At 36.3% G+C, this 21991-nt stretch overlaps 1 protein-coding gene across 13 annotated transcripts in view; it reads left to right on the plus strand.

The window, feature by feature from the left end:
• Nucleotides 1–21991, plus strand: part of MAGI2 (membrane associated guanylate kinase, WW and PDZ domain containing 2) — a 1452748-nt gene that overhangs the window by 386553 nt on the left and 1044204 nt on the right. For all 13 annotated transcript variants that reach the window (XM_044947150.2, XM_025292002.3, XM_025292003.3 and 10 more), the window contains exon 2: nt 18167–18283. In XM_044947150.2, the coding sequence (XP_044803085.2) occupies nt 18167–18283 (117 nt within the window). The remainder of the gene's footprint in view (nt 1–18166; nt 18284–21991) is intronic.

Raw genomic sequence — 21991 nt, forward strand, 5'->3', positions numbered from 1 at the left:
ACCCTGCTTATTTAACTTATATGCAGAGTACATAATCAGAAACGCTGGGCTGGATGAAGCTCAAGCTGGAATCAAGATTGCCAGGAGAAATATCAATAACCTCAGATAGCAGATGACACCACCCTATACCAAAAAGTGAAGAAGAACTAAAGAGCCTCTTGATGAAAGTGAAAGAGGAGAATGAAAAAGTTGGCTTAAAGCTTAACATTCAGAAAACAAAGATCATGGCATCCAGTCCCATCACTTCATGGCAAATAGATGGGGAAACATTGGAAACAGTGGCAGACTTTATTTTGGGGGGCTCCAAAATCGCTACAGATGGTGACTGCATCCGTGAAATTAAAGATGCTTACTCCTTGGAAGGAAAGTTATGACCAAACTAGACAGCATATTAAAATCAGAGACATTACTTTGCCAACAAAGGTCTGTTTAATCAACGCTGTGGTTTTTCCAGTAGTCATGTATGTATGTGAGAGTTGGACTACAATAAAAGCTTTAAAAAATAAAATAAATTTAAAAAAAATTTAAAGAAAAAAAAAAAAAAAGCTGAGCACCAAAGAATTGGTGCTTTTGAACTGTGGTGTTGGAGAAGACTCTTGAGAGTCCCTTGGACTGCAGTGAGAGCCAACCTGTCCATCCTAAAGGAAATCAGTCCTGAATATTCATTGAAAGGACTGATGTTGAAGTTGAAACTCCAATACTTTGGCCACCTGATGTGAAGAGCTGACTCATTGGAAGGGACCCTGATGCTGGGAAAGATTGAAGGTGGGAGGAGAAGGAGACGACAGAAGATAAGATGGTTGGATGGCATCACCAACTCAATGGACATGGTTTGGGTGGACTCCAGGAGTTGGTGATGGACAGGGAGGCCTGGCGTGCTGCAGTCCATGTGGTCACAAAGAACTAGACATGACTAAGCGACTGAACTGAAGTGAAGATATAGATTCAGTTTTCTTGTACATCTTACACACACACACACAAACATACCCCAGTGTTTATTCCAAAATGTTTTTAACAAAAATGATAATACATGTTATAAAAGCAAACAAAAAGCTAGAACCAAAATGATTCTTTAAATTCAGTTTATGGAAAGACTTACTTCACACAGCATCAAATAGTATAAAGTCTTTAGGTAATAAAACTGTGTACCTTCCTTGGATTAAATAAAATTACATTTTGAAGCACATTTACTTATAGCCCATCACCTTCTGAACATTTTCAGCATAGATAATACACTGAGAATTTCCGTGTCCAATATTGTTTTACTGGTACAGAAACAACGACCAGGGAAGAAACAAGAGTTCTGTCAATAGAACAGATTTAAGAACATCCTTCAATGAGATGGGGTAATCTAGACTGGGCTTCAACAATCTCCTTGTTTATAGTTTTTTGGTTAAAACCATTTTTTTTAAGAATTCATGCATTATCAGTTTACTACCATTTATTACAGTCATTCTTCATCACTGTGAGATAATTTGTCACAGTAAACAAAATGACTCTATCCAGCCATAAGCTGTTCTACCTAAGAGATTTTTTACAACTATGGAAATATTCTAAAGACTTTAGAATGTTTAAAGTTACTCTTTTGGCTGGTTACCTTTAATAATAAATGACCAACCAATGAAATCCCAATATTCTTACCATATGCTTATTACTTCAAGTGTTAAATATTTTGTTTAGAAACTCTTTCATTTGACTAGTGTTCTTTGCTGCAGGCTTAATGTTAATAATAGATTCTCTAAAAGCTACAGATGGACTGTTTCTACTTCAAGATTTTTATATATTTAAAAAATTTAACACTTGATACTAAACTGATGGCTAAGAAATAAATTTAATCCTAAATTTGATGTTACACTTTCAGAACGGGTCATGTGTCCAGTATCTTATGTTGATTAAAATCAAAGGAATGATAGAGAATATCTATTTAGCAAATACTATTAAAGCCTGAAAAATTACAAACTAAAAATAATTGCATTTGGCATCCATTTTTCCTCATAATGATTCAGTGGGTCAAAATTTTTTGTTTTTACTTAAAACTTTACTCCCAAATATCAGCTGGGGACTAAAATGATGCATTAGAATTGGTGCCGTTATTTTCTGGTACATTCTTGTAACATTATAGCAGGTTGCAAAATTAACTTTCTGTACAGTTTCATACCTTGCGTTAACATCTTAAAGATAGTAAGGATTATTTTCAATTTTTAATTTATATTTGGTGGTTTTTTCATAAAAATATTTTTGAAGATTGTTTTGGATGACAGATGTAAATCAACTTTTACAACAGGAAATAAAAATATATTCATAAATCATCATATATTTTAACTTCAAAGAAATTTTTCTTACAAAAACATGCTTTGATTATAGGATAATTTTATTATTAATAGAATAAACTAAATATGAATTTTACATCAGGAAGCCTAATTCAGTAAATATTTTTTATATAGACATCTTTAATCAAGATAAAAAATTTGACCTCAAGATGCCACCAATTAGCAATTGTGACTGAAATATAAAAGCTGCATAATTTATAAAAATTGCTAATTGCCCTTCATGGTTTGGATATTAATTGAGCTCTTCATATGAATAAGCCACAGAGCCTGTTAAACATTTAATGTAGAAAAATTAGGCATTTTTGAGACATAATGATATCTTATTATTATTGATTTATAGTATAGTCTCTCTAAAATTGCTTTTTATTTGCATCCATTTTAATTTTTAATGAGCAAGTATTTATTGAAGCCTACTATGTGTCAGGCTCTCTCTCTTGTGGAACTTACATTCTAAGGAATAACTTAGAAAATAAACAATTAAGTAAATATGTCATATTTACATAATGGTAATTGTTATGTAAATAGGTGGGTTTGGAGGATAGTAAATGACAGGGATGGGTTTGTGGGTGATGTGCAAGTTTAAATGGGCTAAGGAGTAATATGTGAGCAGAAATATTAACCAAGTGCAACTGGCAAAGAGAAGGTAATTCTAAACATGGTATTTAGGGCTGAGAGAGAGATTTGTTGCAGCTTCTTGATGATTTGTATCATGCTTATGAAAAACATGATAGCTATCTGTATCATTTAACTTGCTGATAAGATGATAGTTGTTTAGAAAGAATGGTAGTGATTTATTGCCTTTCTGTTTCTGAGAGCCACTTGTGAAGGTAATCAGTGTTAAGTTCTGTATCATTATTTCAGGCTTTTGCAATTTTATCATGGACATGTGACTATAATATTTCCATTCAAATTATCCTTCAGTGCTGCATATAAATGATCTAGGTCATATAAATTTAAAAGCATCTTCCTAAAATAGATTTTGGAAAACTCTATTCCCAAGGAGAATTCTGTTCCGATTTCCTTGATTTTTAAGAGGAATATAAGGTCAATTATTTAAAAGAGATAAGCTATGATAATATCACTCACATTAGATTCTTTCTTCTTTTACCTTCTTTTGTGTCATCCATCCAACATGTAACTGTTACAGGTGGTCAGGTTGCCACACCCCTAAAAACAAAAGAAAAGGCCTTCTTGTTCCAACAGTTTAATCTCTGCCAATGTTGCCAACAATTTCTCAATCACTCAACTAGAGATCTTTTTGATGAAAACTTATTCTTCTTGGCCAAAGCCAAATACACTTCAGTCACCAAGTCCTGTGTACTCATGTTTTGTTTCCTCAAGTATTAAGCTCAGCATTTTGCATGCTAGAGCCTGAACCTGAAACAAAGCTTTCTTTGGGTCTAGTACCATGAGGGAGGAGACACACTCCTCTAGCAGGAGTGGCTTTTTTTATGGCCACTCCAAGGTGTTTTATAGGCTGCTTCATGTTTCACATGCAAAATAACCAGATGGCTCTGATGGGCTTCCCTGGTGGCTCAGATGGTAAAGAATCGGCCTGCAATGTGAGAGACCTGGGTTTCATCCCTGGGTCAGGAAGGTCCCTTGGAGAAGGGAAAGCTATCCATATCTCCTTTGGAGACATGCTTTCTTATGCGCCCAACCCTTTTTTCCCTTCTAGTTGCTTACTTATAGCATGGCAGAAAAATTGTTCAGCACAGAAATTGCTCACCATAACTCTTTATACAAAAGCAAAATGAATTTATCTCCCATTAGTCTGCTACTCTTCTACTCACTCCTAACCCATTCTTGCCCTGAGGAATCTTTGACAAAGCAGCAAGAATTCCCACCATGTTACTTAAGCTGGGAGTGTTCTATATAACTCTTCTTGTGAAAGGAGGATTTTGAGTTTTGAAGACCTGTCAGCCTAACTTGGAACTTTAGCCATTATTCCTCTGTTCGCTGGAAGCATTGTTATTTATACATGGCAATGTGTGATAACACAAATCCAACATACCACGAATAATATATTTTAGGTGCCTAACTGGTTTAAAAGTTGAGCCAAAGACATGATTATAATATACAGCATTATTTCTATGGAATAAACCATTATATACTCCAAAATAAACTTCTAAAACATATTCTTCATCATTTGAAGTCAGCCAGGTAACAGTTCAAATCACGTGCCTAGAATTGCTTAAACTTCATGAGAAATGATCAATCCTCACACAATCTATGGAGGATATATTAGTCTGTTCTTTGGAATGTCTTGTAAGGAATGTATTTTACTGAATTATAAAATGAGCTCACAAATAAAATTGTGGTTTCTTTTTAGTCAATTTGGCTAATGTGTTTATTCATGATACTTCTTACCATGAAGACGTTCACAGTGGGCCATCTATCTTGTACCAGGTCACCCAGTAGTTTAAAGTTTGGGAGAATGGCATTGAAACATGTATAATATCATATATGAAACGAGTAGCCAGTCCAGGTTCGATGCACGATACTGGATGTTTGGGGCTGGTGCACTGGGACGACCCAGAGGGATGGTATGGGGATGGAGGAGGGAGGAGGGTTCAGGATGGGAAACACATGTATACCTGTGGCAGATTCAGTTTGATATATGGCAAAACCAATACAATATTGTAAAGTTAAAAAATAAAATAAAATAAAAATTAAAAAAAAGAAAGGAAAAACAAAATAAATTTGCAGCGGGTTAGAAAAAAATAAAATGAGAGAACTCAACTTGATTTTAGTTTTCAAAACACAAAATAATGTCAAATATTTACAGATCTCATCCTACTAAGGTGGTGGTGGTTTAGTTTCTAAGACCTGTCTGATTCTTGAGACTCCATGGACTGTAGCCCACTAGGCTCCACTGTCCATGGGATTTCCCAGTCAAGAATACTGGAGTGGGTTGCCATTTCCTTCTCCAGGGGATCGTCCCAACCCAGGGAATCAAGCCCGTGTCTCCTGTATTGCAAACAGTTTCGTTACCACGGAGCCATCAGGGAAGCCCCTAATGCTACTAAAGCCTTGTCAGTTTTACTCTTCTTATGACCTATTTATGGGCTGGATGAAGCACAAGCTGGAATCAAGATTCCTAGGAGAAATATCAATAACCTCAGATATGCAGATGACACTACCCTTATGGCAGAAAGTGAAGAAGAACTAAAGAGCCTCTTGATGAAAGTGAAAGAGGAGAGTAAAAAAGTTGGCTTAAAGCTCAACATTCAGAAAACAAAGATCATGGCATCTGGTCCCATCATTTCATTGCAAATAAATGGGGAAACATTGGAAACAGTGGCTGACTTTATTTTGGGGGTCTCCAAAATCACTACAGATGGTGAATGCATCCATGAAATTAAAAGACGCTTGTTCCTCGGAAGAAGGAGCTGAATGTTGAAGCTGAAACTCTAATACTTTGGCCACCTAAAGCAAAGAGCTGACTCATTTGAAAAGACCCTGATGCTGGGAAAGATTGAAGGCAGGAGGAGAAGGGGACGACAGAGGAGGAGATGGTTGGATTGTATCACCGACTCAATGGACACGAGTTTCAGTAAACTCTGGGATTTAGTAATGGATAGGGAGGCCTGACACGCTCCAATCCATGGGGTTGCAGAGTCCGACACCTCTGAGCAACTGAACTAAACTGATGACCTATTTAAATATGATTTAAATATATAACTATATTTAATTTTTAGTTAACTTGTGGATATCTTACTAATATTAAACTAATTAGGATCAAATATTCAGTTTTTAAAATACTATTCACATGTTCCCTTTTAGTTTTATATTATAAATGAATGTGTACCTTGTATGAGTTTATTCTGTACTTTTTAAAATTAATGTGGCTAAATTCTTAAATTGGATTTTCTAAGAATGAAACACTTGTGATATTTTATCACTGCATTAAAAAAAAATTACACTTCAGTTTTAAAAGAAAGTTTAAAAGACAGTAAACTAAGACCCTAAATTTAAAAAAGTAAACTGCCTGCTAATTTATGTTTTGAACAATAGTTTCTTTTTTTGACCTTAATAATTTTGTGTAGAAACTTAAGAGCTTCGGGGTTCCCTGGTGGCTCAGGTAAAGAATCTGCCTACAATCAGAAGACCTGGGTTCATTCCCTGGGTCAGAAAGATCCGATGTAGAAGGGAAGGGCAACTGACCAGTATTCGTGCCTGGAGAATTCAATGGACAGAAGAGCCTGGTGGCCTTCTTTGCCCATGGGGTCACAAAGAGTTGGCCACAACTGAGCAACTAACACTTCCACAGTTTATTAAACTTCAGTGGTTTTAAACCCACACATAACTATCCTAATAGATGTTTTATAAGTAACTTACAGTAGTATAACTTCTGGTTTATAAATTGAATTTAGGTCAGATTCATTTTTGGTCACGTGTCTTTTTTTTTCTTTTTTATTAGTTGAATCTTGCTTTTTATAAAGAACATCTAACGTTTAAGAGTTACACAAGTCTACTCTCTCAGTTCATCCCAATCTCTCCTTCCCTCACTGTGTCCCCTAGTCCATTCTCTAGGTCTGTGAAAGATAGCTGTGAAATATATACATTCAGATCAGATCAGTCGCTCAGTCATGTCCGACTCTTTGTGACCCCATGAATCGCAGCATGCCAGGCCTCCCTGTCCATCACCAACTCCCGGAGTTCACTCAGACTCACGTCCATCAAGTCAGTGATACCATCCAGCCATCTCATCCTCTGTCGTCCCCTTCTCCTCTTGCCCCCAATCCCTCCCAGCTTCAGAGTCTTTTCCAATGAGTCAGCTCTTCAAATGAGGTGGCCAAAGTTCTGGAGTTTCAGCTTTAGCATCATTCCTTCCAAAGAAATACCAGGGCTGATCTCCTTCAGAATGGACTGGGTGGATCTCCTTGCAGTCCAAGGGACTCTCAAGAGTCTTCTCCAACACCACACTTCAAAAGCATCAATTCTTCGGCGCTCAGCCTTCTTCACAGTCCAACTCTCACATCCATACATGACCGTAGGAAAAACCGTAGCCTTGACTAGATGGACCTTTATTGGCAAAGTAATGTTTCTGCTTTTGAATATGCTATCTAGGTTGGTCATAACTTTCCTTCCAAGGGGAAAGCGTCTTTTAATTTCATGGCTGCAGTCACCATCTGTAGTGATTTTGGAGCCCAGAAAAATAAAGTCTGACACTACTTCCACTGTTTCCCCATCTATTTCCCATGAAGTGGTGGGATATATACATTACCCATTTGTAAAATAAATGGCTACTGGGAAATTGCTGTATAACACAGGGAGCTCAGGCTGGTGCTCTGTGATGGTTTAGAGAGTTGGGATGGGGAGAAGGAGGCTCAACAAGGAGGAGATATATGCATACTTGTAGCTGATTCATATTGTTGAACAGCAGAAACCAACCCAACATTGTAAAGCAATTAGGTTCCAATTTTTTTTTTTATTTTATTTTTAAATTTTACATAATTGTATTAGTTTTGCCAAATATCGAAATGAATCCACCACAGGTATACATGTGTTCCCCATCCTGAACCCTCCTCCCTCCTCCCTCTCCATACCATCCCTCTGGGTCGTCCCAGTGCACCAGCCCCAAGCATCCAGTATCGTGCATCGAACCTGGACTGGCAACTCGTTTCATACATGATATTTTACATGTTTCAATGCCATTCTCCCAAATCTTCCCACCCTCTCCCTCTCCCACAGAGTCCATAAGACTGTTCTATACATCAGTGTCTCTTTTGCTGTCTCGTACACAGGGTTATTGTTACCATCTTTCTAAATTCCATATATATGCATTAGTATACTGTATTGGTGTTTTTCTTTCTGGCTTACTTCACTCTGTATAATAGGCTCCAGTTTCATCCACCTCATTAGAACTGATTCAAATGTATTCTTTTTAATGGGCGAGTAATACTCCATTGTGTATATGTACCACTGCTTTCTTATCCATTCATCTGCTGATGGACATCTAGGTTGCTTCCATGTCCTGGCTATTATAAACAGTGCTGCGATGAACATTGGGGTACATGTGTCTCTTACCCTTCTGGTTTCCTCAGTGCGTATGCCCAGCAGTGGGATTGCTGGATCATAAGGCAGGTCTATTTCCAGTTTTTTAAGAAATCTCCACGCTGTTCTCCATAGTGGCTGTACTAGTTTGCATTCCCACCAACAGTGGAAGAGGGGTCCCTTTTCTCCACACCCTCTCCAGCATTTATTACTTGTAGACTTTTGGATCGCAGCCATTCTGACTGGTGTGAAATGGTACCTCATAGTGGTTTTGATTTGCATTTCTCTGATAATGAGTGATGTTGAGCCTCTTTTCATGTGTTTGTTAGCCATCTATATGTCTTCTTTGGAGAAATGTCTATTTAGTTCTTTGGCCCATTTTTTGATTGGGTCATTTATTTTTCTGGAGTTGAGCTGTAGGAGTTGCTTGTATATTCTCGAGATTAGTTGTTTGTCAGTTGCTTCATTTGCTATTATTTTCTCCCATTCTGAAGGCTGTCTTTTCACCTTGCTAATAGTTTCCTTTGATATGCAGAAGCTTTTAAGTTTAATTAGGTCCCATTTGCTTATTTTTGCTTTTATTTCCAAAATTCTGGGAGGTGGGTCATAGAGGATCCTGCTGTGATGTATGTCAGAGAGTGTTTTGCCTGTGTTCTCCTCTAGGAGTTTTATAGTTTCTGGTCTTACGTTTAGATCTTTAATCCATTTTGAGTTTATTTTTGTGTATGGTGTTAGAAAGTGTTCTAGTTTCATTCTTTTACAAGTGGTTGACCAGATTTCCCAGCACCACTTGTTAAAGAGATTGTCTTTAATCCATTGTATATTCTTGCCTCCTTTGTCAAAGATAAGGTGTCCATATGTGCGTGGATTTATCTCTGGGCTTTCTATTTTGTTCCATCGATCTATATTTCTGTCTTTGTGCCAGTACCATACTGTCTTGATAACTGTGGCTTTGTAGTTGAGCCTGAAGTCAGGTAGGTTGATTCCTCCAATTAAAAATAAAAAATTTTTTAAAAAGAAACAAAAATGAGTTAGGCAAGTCAAGGAAATCAGTAGACAATGCCCTGTCCCTAGATGAAACTAGCCATCTTGAGATATTATAGAAAATTTAGATGCACCTGAGTTTGCTTTCAGGTATATCCTGTCCTTTACATTTCTTCATTGTAAAATTTTGAGTAATGCATGTACAATACCTAGCACAATGCCAGGAAAAGAGTGAATATTCATTTTCCTTTCCCCATGGGAACTTACAATCATAATTATAAGAACAACTTTAATATTTACTTTGAGACTGAGACTAACAATGAAAAATGAAACTCAAAATCCCATCTGTACAATAGTGGGGGGAAGGAAATGATTAAAAACAAAGCCATTTTCAATAGAACTGGAGACTATTGTAAGCCACTTATAATTCTCTTTCATTTTTTCTGAAATACCAGTTATTCTCTCTAGTTTTGAATCTCCTAATGATCTGCAACTGTTTAATATATTTTTGTCTTTTTTATTTTTGCATTTCTTATACAAAATATGTGATACTACTGAAATTTTGAAGAAAAACCACACACAAAGATATTAAATCATGTTTAAAAGATTGACTGAACTCTCTAATACAATGATTAAAGCATGAAAGGGTTACAAATATTCATATACCTAAATGTTTTTGACTATGAAAAGTAATCAACCATGACATTGGCAATGAGTTATCAAGGGCCTTATATTTTTGCTTCTCTTTAAAATAGGCAAAGGAGAATTATTAGGGGAAGAATGATTTTACTGGCTCATAATTTATAGACAAATGAGTATAGATCAAATGAGTTCAGTAATTGTGTACAAAACTCTAGTCACCTGAAAATGAGATAGCTCTCTAGATCATCAGAAACCAAAGCACAATTTTTCACCTAAAAAGGGGATGGAACCTGTCCCAGTAGACTGGATTAAATATGTCCGTTACTTGCTGTGTGTCTGTGGATCTTAAAAGAACCAAACAACTTTCTGTGATTGATTTATTCATTTTTGAGATGAGTCAACTGAAACTATTCCTGAAAAAGGAACTTGGCAACAAAGCCTTGTACTTTCCTTTCTCCTCAACCTCCTCACCATCTAATAAATTAACATAAAATAAACTTGCAGTCATCCGTGGACAGACATATCCTGAGGCAAATGGATATTTTTTTTTCCCTTTCTTCCAATTCCTTACAGACTGCTTTACTTGATTATTTTACTACTAGTTTGACAATGACAACATGTGAAATCAATTTTCTGTTGACGATCTTAGCTTCCTGGACAGTTCGGATGATTTAAAAAAAAAATGTCAAATGGAAATTATCCATTGGGGTTATCCTTTTTCTCTTTTTTTAAAAATTGAAGTATATTTGATATTTCATATTATATGTTATAAGCCTAGAGTTATTCACAACTTTTAAGGATTGTATTCCATGTATAGTTATTATAAAATATTGCCTATATTCCCTATGTTGTACATATATCCTTGTAGTTTGTTTTATATCTAATAGTGTGTACTGCTTAACCCTACACCCCTGTATTGCCCCTCCTCATTTCCTTCTTCCCACTAGGAACCACTAATTTGTTCTCTATATCTTTGAATCTCCTTCTTTGTTGTTATAATCATTAGTTTGATGCATTTTTTTAGATTCCGCATAAAAGTGATGTTATCGGTATTTGTCTTTTTCCGCCTTACGTATTTCACTTACTATAATGATCTCTACCTTCGTTCGTGTTGCTGCAAATGGCAAAATTTCATTCTTTTTTATGGCTGAATAGTGTCATATTTGGGGCTTCCCTGGTAAAGAATTTGTGTGCAATGCCGGAGACCTGGGTTGGGAAAATCCCCTGGAGGAGGGCATGGCAACCCACGCCAATATTCTTGCCTGGAGTATTCCCATGGACAGAGGAGCCTGGCGGGCTACAGTCTCTGGTGTCACAAAGAGTTGGACATGACTGAGCAACTAACCACAGCACAGCACACAGTATTACATTTTTTACACACACACACACACCACACTACACCACACCACACCACGTCTTCTTTATCCATTTGTATGTTGGTAGGTACTTAGGTTGCATCCATATCTTGGCAATTATAAATAATGCTACTGTGTTTTCTATGTCTTTATTTCTAATGGACTATAACTAGTTATCTGTAATTATACTAACAAAATGATTTTATTGATTGCCCAAAAAAACAAAATATAAGAAATATTTAGTAAATAGCTTATGAAAATATAGAATTTGGGTCTAGCAGAAACTATTTGGTTCTACAAATATTGTTTTGGTAGAATGTTTGTGTCTCTTACAAAGGTCAAAATCCTAAGCTCTCATCATGAAAGATTGGGACTTTGCGAAGTAATTAGTTCACGAAGGTGGACCTCTTATGAATGAAATATGTACCCACATAAAAAAAAAAAAAACAACACTAGAGAGCTGGTTTCTCTCTTAGTGGTAAGAGGATACAGGGAGAAGTGGGCCATCTGCAGAACAGGAAGCATACCCTCAGCAGACTCTCAACCCACCAGTTCTTTGATCTTGGACTTCTTGGGTTCCAGAACTGTGAGAAACAGCTATTTGTTGTTTAAGTCACCCAGACTAATTGTATTCCATTGTAGCAGTAAAAACTGACCCACCTTTTATAGACATGAATAATGAGACCCAGAAATAATTAAATGATTTGTGCAAGACCACTCAATGGGTAAGTGTTGGAGTGGTAATTAAAACTCAGTTTCCAAATCTCTAATCTAGCATTCTGTCCACTATAGAATTTGTGATTTTATTCAGCAAACATTTCCGGGTCTCATATATTAAGAAGGCACTGCTTTAGAGACTGAAGTGAGGAGAGAGGATAAGACCTCAAATAATTAGGAAATTCCCTGTCCCAGCGAGCTTAGAGTTTAATTATATAACTTAAGGCAGATCCACTAGTTACTGTATGGTCTACTAGAGTGTACAAGTTGTTTAAGAAAGGGCACCAGGATATGGAAGTTCAGAAAACAAAGAAGACTTCTGGCCAAAAGATCACAAGGAATGCCAAGGCAAGGATAATTTTAAGCTGAAGAATGAATATGAATTAAATGGGTAGTATCCGAGGGAACGCTTTCTTATCCACAATGTTTCTTTAGTAGAAAACAACAAAGGGAAAGTGGGAGAAATTGACTAGAAAAGCATAGGAAAGGGGCAATTCTGTATGTCCTGGAAGCAAAAGTGATGGGTAGACTTTTCAAGGTGCTGCTTTCAGGATGTATTCATTTGCATTCATATCCTTGTCTAACTCCACTTACAAAGACAACTTCTAGGGACTTCCCTGGTGGTGCAGTGGCTAAGACTCCATGCTTTCAGTACAGGGAACTAGGGTTCAATCTTTGGTCAGGGAGCTAGAGCCCACATGCTGCAACTGAGATTTTGCATGCTGCAACTAAATATCCCATGTACTGCCGCTAAAACCTGGTACAGCCAAATAAATAAGGATAAATAAATAAACATATTTTAAAAGACAACTTCTAGAAAAGAAACTTTAATTGAATAAGAGAGAACAGGGAAAAATTACTACAGGTCTAACTACATTATACAGAATATGAGAGATACATAACTTAAAAAGTGAAATCAGGGTTTCAGGGTGCTGTTACCGAAGAAGGTATTATAAAGATAAAGCAAAAACATTTCTGTTGTTCAGTCGCTAAGTTGTGTCCAAGTCTTTGTGACCCTGTGGACTATAGCACCCCAGGGTCCTCTGTCCTCCACTATCTCCTGGAGTTTGCTCATATTTATGTCCACTGAGTCAGTGATGCTAACTTGCCATGTCATCCTCTGCTGCTCCCTTCCTCTTTTGTCTTCAGACTTTCCCAGCATCAGGGTTTTTTCCAATGAGTTGGATCTTCGCGTCAGTTGGTCACAGTATCAGGGCTTCAACTTCAGCATCAATCCTGCAATGAATATTCAGGGTTGATTTCTTTTAGGATTGACTGGTTTGATCCCCTTGTAGTCCAAAGAACTCTCAAGAGTCTTTTCCAGCACAACTGTTTGAAAGCATCAATTCTTTCAAAAGTACAAATGTGCAAACAAAAATCAAATGCCCACTTCAGGATTTTATGGAGTGTAAAGGAGAAAAAATGAGTTATAGAGAAGGAAATAGAAGGTCAATAGAATGTTAGAATAGGCTCATTTGGCTGAAGCACAGGATGAATAAATGACAGAATGAACCAGACTTTGACTTGCTGGTCATCTCCACCTTCTTACCTGCCAGTCATCTCCACCTTCTTATTCATACACACACAGCACTGTCCTAATCAGTGAATTACTCTCCCTAGCTTACAAATTTTAAGGTGCATATTGATTTGACCTGACAAAAAACAGAAACTCTAAAAACGATAATAATAAAACCAAAAATTATATCTAGGGCAAATAAGATAGCAGATTATTTTTTAATTTTCATTATATATAACATTTCTTAAGAATCAGTATATGGCACTCTATTTTTTAGTATGCTTTAAAATGTTTACTTATATACCTAAAATCAGATACTCTTAAGATACAGGCTCTATTTTTCAGCTCAGACATTTCCCAATATCCATTGCTTAATCCTTCATTAATTGAAATGTCTAATAAAAAAGATGCCTTTAAAAGTGTATGTATTTTATATATACATATGTATACAAAACTTTTCTATATAATTGCAGATAACCAAAACCATAATAAAGAAATGAGTATTTACTTTTTCTCTTACAACACAGTATTCTAAGCTATGTAGTTAATGATATTTTAGCTGCTCAGTGAAGCCATTAAAGACCCAGGCTGTTTCTAACTTTTACTACAGTGGCCTTAGCATGTTGGATTTTTCCCTTGTCCAGCTCTCTTTATGGTTTGTGATCAGAATATCAAGTCTACCAGAGAGCGAAGAGTCCATGGAAGTCCCAAACAGGAATACCCAGTCTAGCCAAAATGAAATGGATGCAAAGGGTCTTGATATCAGATATAAGTTTTAGTTTAATGAATAAAAAAAAAACCCGCCTTCTGTGTTAGATCTCAATGGCCAGGACAGAGATGCTGGAAGTTGCAAGGGCAGCTCAGGAGGTAGGGGACTAGATCCATGGATCCATGTTCTGGGTCTGAAATCCATGTGATAGGCCTGAAACTAAACTGGTTCTAAATAAAAAAGAATAGACAAAATATTGGGTAGGCAACCAGCAGAATTTTTCATAATAAGGATAGTCAGTAAATACTAATAAACTTGCCTTATCTGAAAGATGCTATGATAAATTGTGAAGGATGATAAAGTATTAGTGAAATATGAGGCCAAGAAAGACCTTCCAAAACAAATGTGACAATTCATTTTAGTTAATGGAAGAAAATTTATATTAATTCTCAGAAACTTCTGCAGGTTTTTCCATGGAAAAAAAAAGATAGAACCAGTCCCTGAATGAATAGACAATCATTTTTGTTATTGTTTTCTTAGGTAAGTAAACTTATGAGACAACTTCCTGTTGTTCAGTTGCTCAGTTCAGTTGTGTCTGACTCTGCGACCCCATAGACTGCAACATACCAGGCTTCCCTGCCCTTCACCATCTCCCAGACTTTGCTCAAACTCATATCCATTGAGTTGGTGATGCCATCCAACTGTGTCATCCACTGTTGCCCCATTCTCCTCCTGCCCTCAATCTTTCCCAGCATCAGTGTCTTTTCCAATGAATTGGCTCTTCCTATCAGGTGACCAAAGTATTGAAGCTTCAGCATTAGTCCTTCCAATGAATAGTCAGGGTTGATTTCCTTTAGGATTGAGTGGTTTGATATCCTTGCTGTCCAAGGGACTCTCAAGAGTCTTCTCCAGCACCACAGTTCAAAAGCATCAATTCTTCAACACTCACCCTTCTTTATGTTCCAGCTCTCACATCTGTACATTACTATTGGAAAAACCATAGCTTTGACTATATTGGCCTTTGTTGGGAAAGTAATGCCTCTGCTTTTGAATACGCTGCTAGGTTTGTCATAGCTTTTCTTCCAAGGAGCATGCGTCTTTTAATTTCATCACTGCAGTTACCATCCGCAGGGATTTTGGAGCCCAAGAAAATAAAGTCTTTCACTGTTTCCCTTGTTTCCCCATCTATTTGCCATGAAGTAATGGGACCGGAGTCCATGATCTGTTTTTTGAATGTTTAGTTTTAAGCCAGCTTTTTCACTGTGGTCTTTCACCTTAATCAAGAGATTCTTTAGTTGTGACTGCTAATGTGGTATTTTTGTAGTAGAAGAATTGGTTTAAATTGATAATGTATTTTCAGGAGCCAAGACTCGTCTTGGACTACAAAATGTGAGCTTATCTATGTTATATTAGGTGAATGATTCTAGCCTACTTTAGTGGACAGACTACATCTGTTGTTCTACAGTTAGCATTTTCTCAGGCTGCCAGAAAGGATCTCATCACTTTACATGCCCCACATATTCAGTTCAATTCATCACTCAGTCATGTCCAACTCTTTGCGACCCCATAGACTGCAGCAGGCAAGGCCTCCTATTCCATCACTAACTCCCAGAGTTTACTCAAACGCATGTCCATTGAGTCGGTGATGCCATTCAACCATCTCATCCTCTGTCATTCCCTTTACCTCCCACCCTCAGTCTTTCCCAGCATCAGGGTCTTTTCCAATGCCCCACACATATTAGACAGAAAGAAAAGAGAAGAGAAGTACAGTTGCTGAAAGACCTCTGGATTCATAACTAGGCAGAAGAGAGTTGAAGAGAGTCAAGAATGGTGATTGCTCGATAGCTGTATTGAATTAACAAGGGTAGACATGTTCTTTTGACTATGAACGACCAAGGAAGCAAAACAGAATTTTGGATATCTTGTTTTAATTAATTCAGCGTGATGTCAGTAAGTCTAAGACCTACAGAAATGCAGGGCATTTGGAGATATAAACAATAGATAATCGATATTGTGATGGTGGTTTCCAGTTACTTTCATTTCTTATTGCTCCACTGTTTTGATTGAAAAAAATGATTTTGAATTTGGAAAATAATATGTGCAAGCATTCTGGATGTAATATTTATGTGCATTTTATAAGCAATAAGTTTTCCTGTCATTCGTTTTCTGCTATCATATTGGATAGAAAAATAAATTGAGACTACTGACTAAAATATATGAGAAACACTGAAGAGTAGGAATTTTGATAGTTCAGTTAAAAATACTATTTTGTATGGCATCTTGCTCAGACTGTGCCAGCAGATTAGAAGCAACTGAAACAATAAATTTGAAAACTTCAGAAATGTAGCAATATATAGTTTTCAAGTATATTTACTGTTTGTGTAAAAGGTGTTTGTGTTGCATATATGCACACTCACATAATGTTTTATGTGGTCATGGTGGTGCAAAGAGATTGTTAATGAATTTTAATTTTGAGATTAAAAGGATTTGAAGAGAATGTGATTTTTATAACTATTATGAAGGTGGTGGCTTGGTCACCAAGTCACGTGCAACTCTTGCAACCTCATGAACTGTAGCCCACTAGACTCCTCTGTCCTTGGAGTTTCCCAGTGAAGAATATTGGCATGGGTTGCCATTTCCTTCTATCACAGATGTCCTGTTTCCTCTGTCTTTAATTTTTTGTCTTGGCTAAATTACCCTAATATGTTTGAAAAGATCAGGGTTTTAGAAATTCTTATTTATATTTTATAGATATTATTATTTATAATTCATTCTTCCAAGTATTAGAAAAACAAAGGCCTTCATTAGACAAATCTTCATAATTTAACATAATTATTTTTAAACATGAAAATAATCTATGATAAATTCACAGTATTGGTTTCCTTGGTTTCCCAGCTTGTTTGATGCAAGGAGATCCAACCAGTCCATCCTAAAGGAGATCAGTCCTGGGTGTTCATTGGAAGGACTGATGTTGAAGCTGAAACTTCAATACTTTGGCCACCTGATGCGAAGAGCTGACTCATTGGAAAAGACCCTAATGCTGGGAAAGATTGAGGGCAGGAGGAGAAGGGGACGACAGAGGATGAGATGGTTGGATGGCATCATGGACACAATGGACATGGGTTTGGGTGGACTCCAGGAGTTGGTGATGGACAGGGAGGCCTGGCATGCTGAGGTTCATGGGGTCACAAAGAGTCGGACACGACTGAGTGACTGAACTGAACTGATACTCAAAATTACTTCTATACTAATAATAAATTCTAAAAATACTTAAAATCTTTCAAACATTATAGTTTAAAAACATCTATTCATATTTTATACAAAAGATGCATTACTTTTATTCAATTTATAAATATAGTAAAACATTAATATTAGTCTAATTCTTTTTTTTAACTTTTTATATCACCCTACTTAGCCAAATCCAGAGTAACTAACTTTAAATAACTTAAAAATCTTTTCAAAACTTGAAGACATACTGAGTGAAACAAGCCAGTCTCAAAATGGCAAATAACATAGATTTCTCTTGTATAAGTTACGTAGAGTAGTCAAATGTATAAACAGAAAGACTGGGGGAAAGGGACTGTGGGAAGTTAAAAAAGTCAAAAAGTTTTTTAGCCGTGCAATGAGATATACTATGACATTTCGTATATATTCAGTTCAAGAGTGATATGTGTCTTTTGCTGTAATACAGACTTCATTCTAAATGAAAAATGAAAGAATGCATGTAAAACACTGAGCACTGACTTGGTGGATAATTATTATCTTAGCAAATGTTATCTTTTTTTAGAATGGGTGATAAATGTTTCAGAATGTCAAAAGAGCAATGTGAGATAATGCAAGTTTTAAATGAGTTCCTGAGTATGTTTATGATAGAATCAAATTACATACTTATTTTCCAATTGTATTATTCTAGGAGGAATTGTTGATAAGGATCTTCGTCACTACCTCAACTTACGATTTCAGAAGGGGTCTGTGGACCATGAACTTCAGCAAATCATTCGCGACAACCTCTACCTCCGCACGGTGCCATGTGAGTAACAGGCGATGTTATTTTTTACTATAGTAACAGATAAATGTTCAGTTATATATTTATTGTTTAATTTAAAAGAGAAGTTAAATTTCATTGATTTTTTAAATGATAGACTTTTGGAGTAGACAATTTATTTGAGATATGGAAGTTATAAGTGCAAAAGCTTATAACTGCAGTTGTGTGATTTATGATGATGTCAGATCCAGAACAGACTTGTGATTTTCAAGCTATAAAACCTAACTTACTTCTCAAGTTGATATTGAGAAATATTAGTTATAGTCCATGATGTTGAAGATTTCAATGTTTTGGGTAGAACTCCACACAGGGAGACAATGAATGCAAATTCAATTCGTTAGTTGAACAAGCTATTTTGTAGCTAGAATCTACACAGTAACTGCCAATATCATCACCAGTTTGCAGCAGAGAGGTCTTACAAGTTAAAAGGAAATAATGCATTGGAAAGTAAAAAATGTTCTGTAACTCTGAGAAAGTGATGACATTGAGTGCTGGGCAGAAATGTCTTGTACATAGCCTGCAGAAATTCACAACCATCCCTGATTATGAGCAGGTGCTACTTCAAAAGAGAGGAATTGGTAAAATGATAAACTTCACAAATCAACTTTTTAGTACCTGCTTCGGTTAATTTGATAATCTTCTGTTTACTTTAGGACAACTCAAGGACTTTTCAAGCCAGATAATAGGTTATAAATAGGTATCAAAATCAGTTTCTTTCAAGGTAGATTCTATGACCTTTGGAAATTTTCCAGTCTCTCTGGAAACTGATCAGTGGGTGTTGTTTATGTTCTTTCTTTGGTTTAGTTTTTGTTGTTAAGTTGCTAAGTCTTGTCTGACTCTTTGCAATCCCATGGACTGTAGCCCACCATGCTTCCCTGCCCATGGGATTTCCCAGGCAAGAATCTGGAGTGATGAGTTGCCACTTCCTTCTCCAGGGCACAGTTTGAATCTGGGTCTACTGTGTTAGTAGGCAGATTCTTAACCATTCAGTCACCAGGGAAGTCCTCCTCTTGTTTTAGTTTTGTTTTAAATCGTAATAAACTCAAAGATGGTGTATCTGGAAGGTTGATATTAAAGAAAGAAAAACTTGGCTGGAATAGATGAAACAAATAAACCATATATATATAGTTTCTGGGATTGAACTACTAGAACTATGTAGAAGGTATGGATTAGGGATGACTATACTGAAAAAATGAAAACACACAAAGAAGTAAAATGGATAATTCAGCATCCATTTAGCCTACACACATCTTAGGAAGGGTAGACCCTTGCCATTGTTAGTACTAAATGCTCATCAAAACAAAAATGCCATGGCACCACTATCAGATATTCCTAGATGCAAATGCTTATCGATTGACGTCCTGTCAGTCCAAATGCTACTTCTGTCAGTGGGTGTTAGTTAAATGAATAGATTTTTGGACTCTTGCTTTAAAACTAGGAGTAGAGAAAAGTGCATTCTTGACCTTGTAAGTTTGACAGTAGAGTGATGGGCAGAGGAAGATAGATTAAAGTAAGTGACTGAACTATTTATAAGGAAATGAGTGGATGCATTTTCAAAGCTGTGATGTTGTCAGTACAGACATGTGAATTTATCTTCTGTGACATGAAAGAAAGGAGATCTGAAATACAGAATAAAGAATCCAGGTACTTTATTATATTTAAAAGCTGAGGAAGATAGATAAGAGGCTAACATTCAATAATACTTGTAGTCCTTGCTAAGGTGATGACATAAATAAGAACTTGTAATTAAATGTGAAGATAATAGAAGTAAGTTTTGCATTAGTTCATTAGCTTCTTAAATAAGTCATCTCTCTTTAGAGTACCCAAGAAATACTATGATGGAAAAATAAATATAGGAGTAAAATAACTAGGTTTATATGAGTAAACATAAAGGGGTTTGTGATATGATTTTTGTACAAGGTCATAAATTCAATTAGAAATTGTTGAATAGCTCCTATAAAGGAGATGATTAGAAACTTAATGAATCTGAATATTATGATTGAACAATTTAGATTTGTAGCCAGTACTCCTAATATCCAATAATACCATTCACTAACAATGCTCTTAACTTGGCATGAAAGTGAAAAAAAAAAGCATCTAAGACAAATGTGATTCTGATTTATATTATCTATGATTACTTTACACTGATGAACTGGATCTGGACAATCCACCAGCTTCACTCAGTATATCTTTTAATGAAATGTTCAGATATTTGCAAAGAGTATGCAGCAAAGATGTGTCAATAATGTGAAAAATTCAGCTGTTGTTTAGGAATTTATGTGTGGATTCAATATGTCAATTGAGTTTGAGTATGGAGTAACATTCATTACATATTCTTTGGGTCAAGTAATTCTCATTGGTTTTCATGTATCCAGAACCATAATAATTAGGAACATATATTACTGCAGAGCTTGTCTCTGCCTTTATTCATGTATTCATTAATATGATACCTTTTGTTTAATTTACTAACAGGAATAGGTCATGGAAACAAAATTATTAACTTCAAACTATGTTTGGGTTGTTTAATTTTTTATAAGGCAAAACTCAGTAATTCTGTTTACTACCACCACATTACTCTGCCATCACCAACTATAACTAGTAAGAAAGGAGCAAAGTCTTGGAACTGTATTTCCTTGGTGCCTAGTGAGTAAGAGAGAGTTCTAGGGTGAGGGCTACAGAAACTCCATCCTCTCTATGCACACAAATGTACTTGTCCAAATCTTAGTGTGAACAGTTTAGCTTTTTTTACCTCCTTCTGAAGGACATCTGGACCTGGTTACTGGCTGATTTCTGATCCAAACATGGGAGAGAGGTTGTCAGTCTAACTCTCTACTGGGCCTTAATTATTAATGCATATAATGTAAAATCCCATCAGTCTGTTCTCTGCCCCATAAACAAGGGTTGACTGCATTTATCATTTTTATTTTGCCTTCCCAGAACTTTATCTCCGAACATAATGTCTCAAAATATATGTTTTAAATCTGTGTCTCTAGGCATGGAAAGCAGGACTTGGTTACGGAGATAAGACTGTTCGGCATACAGTGAGCCTGAGTGTTTACTTACACTCACAGGCCCACACATACACGAGTACACACACACACACACACACACTCATGAGATCAGTTGATCATCTTCTAAATTGAATTATGTAGAAAAGATCCTTAGGAACTGACTGTATATTTTCTGTAGAATAAAAGCCAGTCATTTGATTCTTATCTATTAAAGACCTAACCTTATACCCGAGTGTACTTATGTATTTAGTTGTTAACTACAATTTTTTTAGGATCTTCCCTGGTGGCTCAGATGGTAAAGAATCTGCCTGCAATGTGGGACACCCAGGTTCAATCCCTGGGTTGGGAAAATCCCTTGGAGAAGGAAATGGCAACCCACTCTAGTATTCTTGCCTGGAGAATCCCATGGACAGAATAGCCTGGTGGGCTACAGTGTATAGATTGCAAAGAGTCGGACATGACTGAGCCACACACACACACACACACACTCATGAGATCAGTTCATCGTTCTTTCAAATTGAATTATGTAGAAAAGATCCTTAGGAACTGACTCTATATTTTTTGTAGAATAAAAGCCAGCCGGCCACCTGATTCATATCTATTAAAGACCTAACTTTGTACCTAAATGTACTTATGTATTTAGTTTTTATTTAATACTTAGGTATTAAGTATTTATGTATTT

The sequence above is a fragment of the Bubalus bubalis genome, chromosome 8 (assembly GCF_019923935.1).
Source record: "Bubalus bubalis isolate 160015118507 breed Murrah chromosome 8, NDDB_SH_1, whole genome shotgun sequence".
Taxonomy (NCBI): Eukaryota; Metazoa; Chordata; class Mammalia; order Artiodactyla; family Bovidae; genus Bubalus; species Bubalus bubalis.